The sequence below is a fragment of the Pseudophryne corroboree genome, chromosome 12 (genome assembly GCF_028390025.1).
Source record: "Pseudophryne corroboree isolate aPseCor3 chromosome 12, aPseCor3.hap2, whole genome shotgun sequence".
Lineage (NCBI taxonomy): Eukaryota > Metazoa > Chordata > Amphibia > Anura > Myobatrachidae > Pseudophryne > Pseudophryne corroboree.
Window position 1 is genome coordinate 137298117 of NC_086455.1, and position 7825 is coordinate 137305941.

The window sequence follows — 7825 nt, forward strand, 5'->3', positions numbered from 1 at the left end:
CCAGGGCCCTCATTCCGAGTTGTTCGCTCGCAAGGCGAATGTAGCAGAGTTACACACGCTAAGCCGCCGCCTACTGGGAGTGAATCTTAGCTTCTTAAAATTGCGACCGACGTACGCGCAATATTGCGATTACAAACGAGTTAGCAGTTTCAGAGTAGCTCCAGACTTACTCTGCCTGTGCGATCATTTCAGTGCTTGTCGTTCCTGGTTGACGTCACAAACACACCCAGCGTTCGCCCAGGCACTCCCACCGTTTCTCCGGCCACTCCTGCGTTTTTCCCGGAAACGGTAGCGTTTTCAGCCACACGCCCCTGAAACGCCGTGTTTCCGCCCAGTAACACCCATTTCCTGTCAATCACATTACGATCGCCGGAGCGAAGAAAAAGCCGTGAGTAAAAATACTTTCATCATAGTAAAGTTACTTGGCGCAGTCGCAGTGCGAACATTGCGCATGCGTACTAAGCGGATTTTCACTGCGATGCGATGAAAAATACCGAGCGAACAACTCGGAATGAGGGCCCATGTGCACTGCAGGAGGGGGGGGGGCAGATATAACATGTGCAGAGAGAGTTAGATTTGGGTGGGGTGTGTTCAAACTGAAATCTAAATTGCAGTGTAAAAATAAAGGAGCCAGTATTTACCCTGCACAGAAACAATATATCCCACCCAAATCTAACTCTCTCTGCTAATGTTATATCTGCCACACCTGCAGTGCACATGGTTTTGCCCAAATGCTAACAAATTTGCTGCTGCGATCAACTCTGAATTACCCCCTAACTCTCAGTTCTCTTATTTTATATCACAATTATGGCATATGCCACTGTAAGTGTTCAAGGATAGTAGTCTTTCTTTATTATTTGTAACCTTGACACTCAAGGTATTAATACTCATAAAAGTCCTTAAATGTACATGGGAATATTTAGGGTTGATTCAACCCCTATTTATTCAAAGGTCTCCCCCCATTGTCCCAAATGTAATTTTTAAGTAGACTTACTCATAGTTCTTTTCACAAACTGTCCAGGCTTATATAAGACAAAACCCTGAATATACTGGTATTAATAGTCAAATCAGTATATTTTCTATGTCCTTTCCACAGAATTCATAGATTTTTACCAGTATTTGCATGAACTTTCTTAATTTGATGGTTGTAATAAATGGGTTTTCACATACTGTATGTTGTTTACATGTCTTGTGAGTTGTTGGGTCCAATTGCTGCTATATTAGTATCCCTATTAGGTGAGTTCATTGAATACAACCTTATGAACTGTGTATTAGTTTAGATTAGAGATGAGCGGGTTCGGATGTAATGCCAGAATTAATGCCAGTTCGGTTTTATCTGGATTTTTTCTATTGGCTATCCAAAACACGTGACATCCGTGAGCCAATAAGATGCCGTTTTGAGAACCGAGTATATCCGAGTAAGTGTGAGTAAAACCGAACCCGCTCATCTCTAGTTTAGATCAGCAGAATATCTGTGCAATAACAGGCTCACTGCTCATATTCACTAGATAAGTGGATGTCTGGGTCAGGGCACGTGGTTAAATGATCTGCACAGGTGTTACTAACAAGCACACCAGTGAGTCAATCTTGACACTTGATCTGCTATTCTACCACACAGTGTATCCATCCGATCTGCCTTATTACCTTGCTCAGCATACATTCATCTACTCATGTATATTTGCCTTCTGACAATGCTCTACAGGCCTCATTCAGGTGCACCTGTGGCCATCATTGCAAAGTACTGATTTTTGGTACTTTGTGCATGCACAGGATCAATTCTGCATATGCGCAAATGTGTCCTGTTACATAGGAAGCAAGACGGCAGCAGACTGTCAATGATTGAAAGTCTCCTGCTATCTGGGGGTGGGGAGGGGGTGGCAGCAACCTCCATTTGTGAAAATGAGGTGGTATGTCACCATCATTTAGTGGGTGGAAAGTGGCCAGGGATCTTCGTCATAAGACTTGTGGGGGTGCCGATGGTGGGAGAGAGATCCAATGCTGTATCCTGCTGCATTTAAATACAGCGCTATCCCTGCTGCTTCCATAGAAGCAGAAGTGATAGCAAATCCAACGCACCTGAATGATCCCCTAAATGTCTCTATTGCATGCTTATTGGAATACTAAGTATCAATTGCTGGCCTGATTCTGGGATGATACAGTATCTTTACTGTATCTAATCTCTGTTTGCTTTTGAATGACCGACTCTCCGTCTGGCCATTACAGTATATTACTTTTTCGACTGTCATTTCCACACCACTACATTCTGTTGCTGATGAAATGGGTCTGATTACTGGTCTTTAACAGCCTGGAAACTACAAGAAAGGTGAGTAACACTATGAAAGTTGCATATGTTATTGTTATTAACTCAACATTGTCATGTTCTGAGAAGTGTCCTCGAAATAGTGATTTTACTTAAATAAATATGTAACAAGTTATAATAGCCTGTGACATGTAGCCTGTGCTAGTAATATATTTCAAAGGGAACTTGAAAATAGTTTTCTGAAAATTTGCTTTATAATACTGAATTAGAGTTCCCCTGTATAGATTTTACCAAGGACAGGTCTCTTTTTCAACCACAAGTTTTTAACTTATATGACCTTATTCAAAGATGAAGGTAAAGCAGATGTGTTCATAAATGCAAAATTTCCAACTATATTAAAAAAATATATATTTACAAAATCCATCCACTAGGGAAAGTAGTCATCATCTGCAGAACCAGCACACATTTGCTCAACTCTGAATAGCCAACAATTTAATCAATGTTTATTTATTATTTATTTATTAACAGTTTCTTATATAGCGCAGCATATTCCGTTGCACTTTACAATTAGAACAACAGTAATAGAACAAAACTGGGTAAAAACAGACAGACATAGAGGTAGGAAGGCCCTGCTCGCAAGCTTACAATCTATAGGGAAATAGGCATTGATACACAACGATAGATGCTACCTATTACATAATGGTCCACCAGATTGCTAGGTTCTTAATGGGTTGTATGATATGATCAACCCGCAATGTTGGCCAAGTGTCAGGAGGGTGTGAGAGTAAAGAAAGACAAAATATGTGATGTTATGTATACTGTATAGAGAGGATGTAATTAGATAGGGAAGCACTGAAGTTTAAATGGGTGGGTCTGGAATTTGATAGGCTTGTCTAAAGAGCTGAGTTTTCAGGGAACGTTTAAAGGTTTGGAGACTAGAGGCAAGACTTATTGTGCGTGGGAGGGCATTCCACAGAGTGGGTGAAGCCCGGATAAAGTCCTGTAATTTTGAGTGTGAACAAGTAATGCATGTGGCTGAAAGACGTAGATCTTGTGCAGAGCGGAGAGGTCGGGTAGAGAGATATTTTGAGATGAGTGAAGATATGTACAGTATGTTGGTGCAGTTTGGTTAATAGCCTTGTATGTCAGTAAAAGTATTTTATATTTAATACGGCAGAATACTGGTAACTAATGGAGGGACTGACAGAGCGGATCTGCAGATGATGAATGTCTAGCGAGGAAGATTAGCCTCGCAGCTGCATTCAAAATGGATTGTAGTGGTGAGAGCCTATGTTTGGGAAGACCGGTCAGGAAACTATTACAATAATCAATGCGGGAGATAATGAGAGCATGGATTAGAGTTTTTGCTGTGTTTTGTGTAAGATATGTGCCCACAACACACCCACAGCGAATTTAGCCAATGTATGAATGCCCTGTTGCCTCTGTTAAAACTAATGAGTCCCATGTGTAAGTATGATGGAGACTCGTACAACTCTGAATCACATGGATTTGCCTGTAAATTACATACACAGACATTGACACTGACAGATGCACAATTTGCAGTTTGTGGTGGGGGGCATGCTAGGGGGGAGTCTGCTGTTTAGTCCACTTCCCTCCAACCAGTCCTGCTCTGGCCATGCCCATGATCTCCTTGCTATAAGCTGTCTAGCACTGTAATTGTATGTGCTGCTTGGTGATCTGAGTGGAAAAAAATAGATAATTATTTTTATTTTTAAATTTATTTTGGGAATAAAAATTATGATGAATTTGCACTCTGAAACAAAGTGTGAAAGTTCAACCTGAGAGACACAATAATATGCACCTAAATGATAAATAAAGTTAATAATTTAAAATTGTTCCTTTCTGATTAAAAGAGGTAAAAGTTGCTATTTAATTTGAGGATTGTGCATTTTTAGTATATTGTACCTTGGAATGTGTACTAAGACTATTACACAAATGTGTTACACTTCAGTTAAAGCCAAATTAAATAATATATTCATGTATATGTATGTGACTTTACCATTTTTTTATCAGTTATTTATATAGCGCACACATATTCCGCAGCGCTTTACAGAAATGATATGTCCATTCGCATCAGTCCATGTCCCAGTAGAGTTTTACAATCTATATTACCTACCACATGTACAGTACCATACATGTTTACACTAGGGTTAATTTTGGTGGGTGCCAATTAACCTACCAGTATATTTTTGGCTTGTGGGAGGAAACGTGTACCTGGAGGAAACCCATGCAAGCATGGGGAGAATATGCAAACTCCACACAGTTAGGGCCATGGTGGTAATTGAACCCATGACCTCAGTGCTGTGAAGCAGCATTGCTAACCATTTACACTGTCCGTGCTGCCCATTCTCCACATTGTCATGTAAAACCAAGCCTGGATTTAGGGTTGTATCCAACGGGCATTTATGATTACAATTTTAAGGAACATGGTTCTTGAAATATATTAGTTACAACTTGCAAGATATTAATTTTGCCTCTCTTTGTAGATATGTAGTTCTTGAAGTTAATGATGATGATTTTTACATGTCTGTCTAGTCATATCTATGTGCTATACTTTTGGCTACAGTACAATTATCTTAAGAAGATACTGTATAACTCAAAATACAAATGTTGAAACACAACAGTGCAGGTGCTTCTTTTCATCCTCATTTTTTTTTTACCCACAGTTCACATTTTGAAGCACTGACAGTAAAGACCAATTTAACACCAAATTTTTTAGGTCTCTAGTAAATACTGTATATATATATACCAAAGAAATGGAGAGGGTAAAATTAGGAGACTGCTATATCTAGAGGCAAAACAAAATAAATCTTTCAAACCATCGCCATAAGGACTGAAGTTGGACTTTGAGGGGGTCATTCCGAGTTGATCGTAGCTGTGCTAAATTTAGCACAGCTACGATCAGGCACTCAGACATGCGGGGGGACATCCAACACAGGGCTAGTCCACCCCGCATGTCAGTGCCGGCCCCCATGCACAAATACAAAAGCATCGCACAGAGGCGATGCCTTTGTATTTATTGAGTAGCTCCCGGCCAGCGCAGCTCCTGCGGCTTGCCGGGAGTTGTGTCTCGCTGCCGCTGGCAGCAGCGGCTGCATGATACGTCATGCAGCCGCCGCGCCACACCCCCCCAACGGTCAGGCTACGCCTGCATTGGCCGGACCGCGCCTATAAAATGGTGGCTTAACGCAGCTGTTTAGCCCCCTCCCGCCCAGCGACCGCCTCTGTCTCAGAGGCGATCGCTGGGTACCGACGACTGCCATGTGCCGGCACACTGCGGCACCGGCGCATGTGCAGTTCCGACTCGATCGCTGTGCTGCGACAAACTGTAGCGAGCGATCGGGTCTGAATGATCCCCTTGGTAAATAATTTTCTGAACATTTAAAACCTCTTTCCCTTTAAGTTTGTAGAAATTATTTTATTGAGATTTTTTTACTCATGATTTGGAAAAAAAAATGTAGGTGGCATTTTATTGAAGAAGCAAAAGATTTTTACACTTCCAGTGCAGATTTCAAATTGAAAATGAAAAAAGAAAACAATAAATAGTTACACATAAAGTTATTAAATAAATGTTCATATTTATTTCATTTTTAGAAGTAATATTTTGGAAACCTAAAACATAAAAAGCGCCAGTTATTTAAATAAAAAATCATTCTTAGGAAAGTTTATTGGGTGAAATGCATTGATTTAGCACAGTATACACAAAGTATGTCCTTTTTAGGCCCAGTATCTTGCAGAAAACTGAAAACAAAAACTTAAAACTCGATGTGTCCCACTAAATTTCAGCTATCCCCAACTGGAAGAGCAATCGACACCAGACACTCAGACATACACATTTGAAGAAAGAGTGACACAAAAAAGTGTAATAAGGTGGATTTCCACTCATGCATTTCCTTTTAATATTCTCCAAAAAAAGGGTGACTTACTGCCAGCAAATGCTTTAAGAACATTGCAACCAAAGGGCTATAACATAATATATTTATACTTTGATTCATCACCCAGTGCATTTTATGCTTTATTGAAAAAATAGCTTCACATAAACCTCAGAGAGCACAAACTTTTCTTACATTAAATGTATCTATATTGTACTCTACATTAAACCCTAATGAGATACATGAGTCAAGGATCTTGACAAGAATCCTGGTTCTTAACAGTATTTAAATTTGTTCAACATGGTCGTAAGAAAAACTTTCTTGACATCATTGTTTCTTAAAGTATAAATGAAAGGGTTTAGCATAGGAACAATGACTGTGTACATAAGTGTAAGGAACTTATCATACTGACTTCCTTGTGGGTTTATGTAGACAATGATGACTGTACTATAGAAGAGACAGGCAACTATTATATGGGAGGAGCAAGTGGAGAATGCTTTGTGTTTACCTTCCACACTCTTAATTTTGGTGATCGTAATAATGATATGGATATAGAATCCTATAATAAGGATGAAAGGAATAAGGCTTGCAAAAGTAGTTGCCACGCTGGTCAATATTTTACTGATGAAGGTATTAGAACAAGCCAATTTCTGTACTGAGGTCAGTTCACAAAAAAAGTGGTTTATTTCATTGGGTCCACAGAATTTTAAGTCCGCTGTGAAGATTGTGGGAAATAAAGTGATGATACAACTGATGATAAAAGGTGTAACCACCAGAAGAAAAACACATAAATGGTTCATGACTGATGAGTACCTTAAAGGATGATTAATTGCCAAATCTCTGTCAAAAGCCATAACTGCAAGCAAAAAACATTCTGTTATCCCAAGTACACTAAAGATGTATAACTGTACGAAGCATCCAACAAAAGAGATCTTCTTGTTACTCACAATCATATTAGCTAGAAGTCTGGGGACAGTAACAGACACAAATGATATTTCTAAAGCTGCAAATACACAGATAAAATAATACATTGGACAATGAAGTGACAGTCCAGTCTTAACAAGAATAATAACTGCAAAGTTTCCAGCCACACTAGTAATATACATCAATAATATAGCAATGAGAAATAAGATTTGGTAATGGTGGAGATCAGAAAATCCCACCAGAATAAATTCCTTGACCATTGTTTTGTTTAATTCTTCCATTGTTCATGACTTGAATACCTAATAAAAGAATATTTAAAATAATTATTTGTAAATGATGTTAAAACATGGATACATTTCTGTAAATATCTTTATAAATGATGACATTTGTTATAACTTCTTAAATATTCTAGTGTATTCAGCATTTCATAGTCTTCTTATTTTCTGTTTAAGTAACACTGGGTAAATTAAGTTATTTATAGAAAGACAGTTTTTTTTTCACAATAGATAAATTATCTGATAAATAATTTCTATAAAATTACTATATATGATGTGAGGCTTGCATGCAACTGCTCAGCCATGGAAACTCATTCCATTAAGCTCCCTCTGCACAGTTTTTGTGCTTACATTAATGCCAGTGGAAGATCAGAACTCTTCAGCTATGGAACCAACAGAGAGTTGGTGACTTTTACCCCATGTGCCTTAGCAGTCGTTGAACCTGCTCTGTGATTTTACATGGTCTTCCACTT

General features: G+C 38.9%; 1 protein-coding gene across 1 annotated transcript; it reads right to left on the reverse strand.

Moving 5' to 3' along the window:
• Positions 1-6428: 6428 nt before the first annotated feature.
• On the reverse strand, positions 6429-7358 carry LOC134979955 (olfactory receptor 10C1-like). The gene has a single exon (XM_063946561.1). The coding sequence runs from the start codon at positions 7356-7358 to the stop codon at positions 6429-6431; it is 930 nt and encodes a 309-aa protein (XP_063802631.1).
• Between the last annotated feature and the right edge of the window lie 467 nt (positions 7359-7825).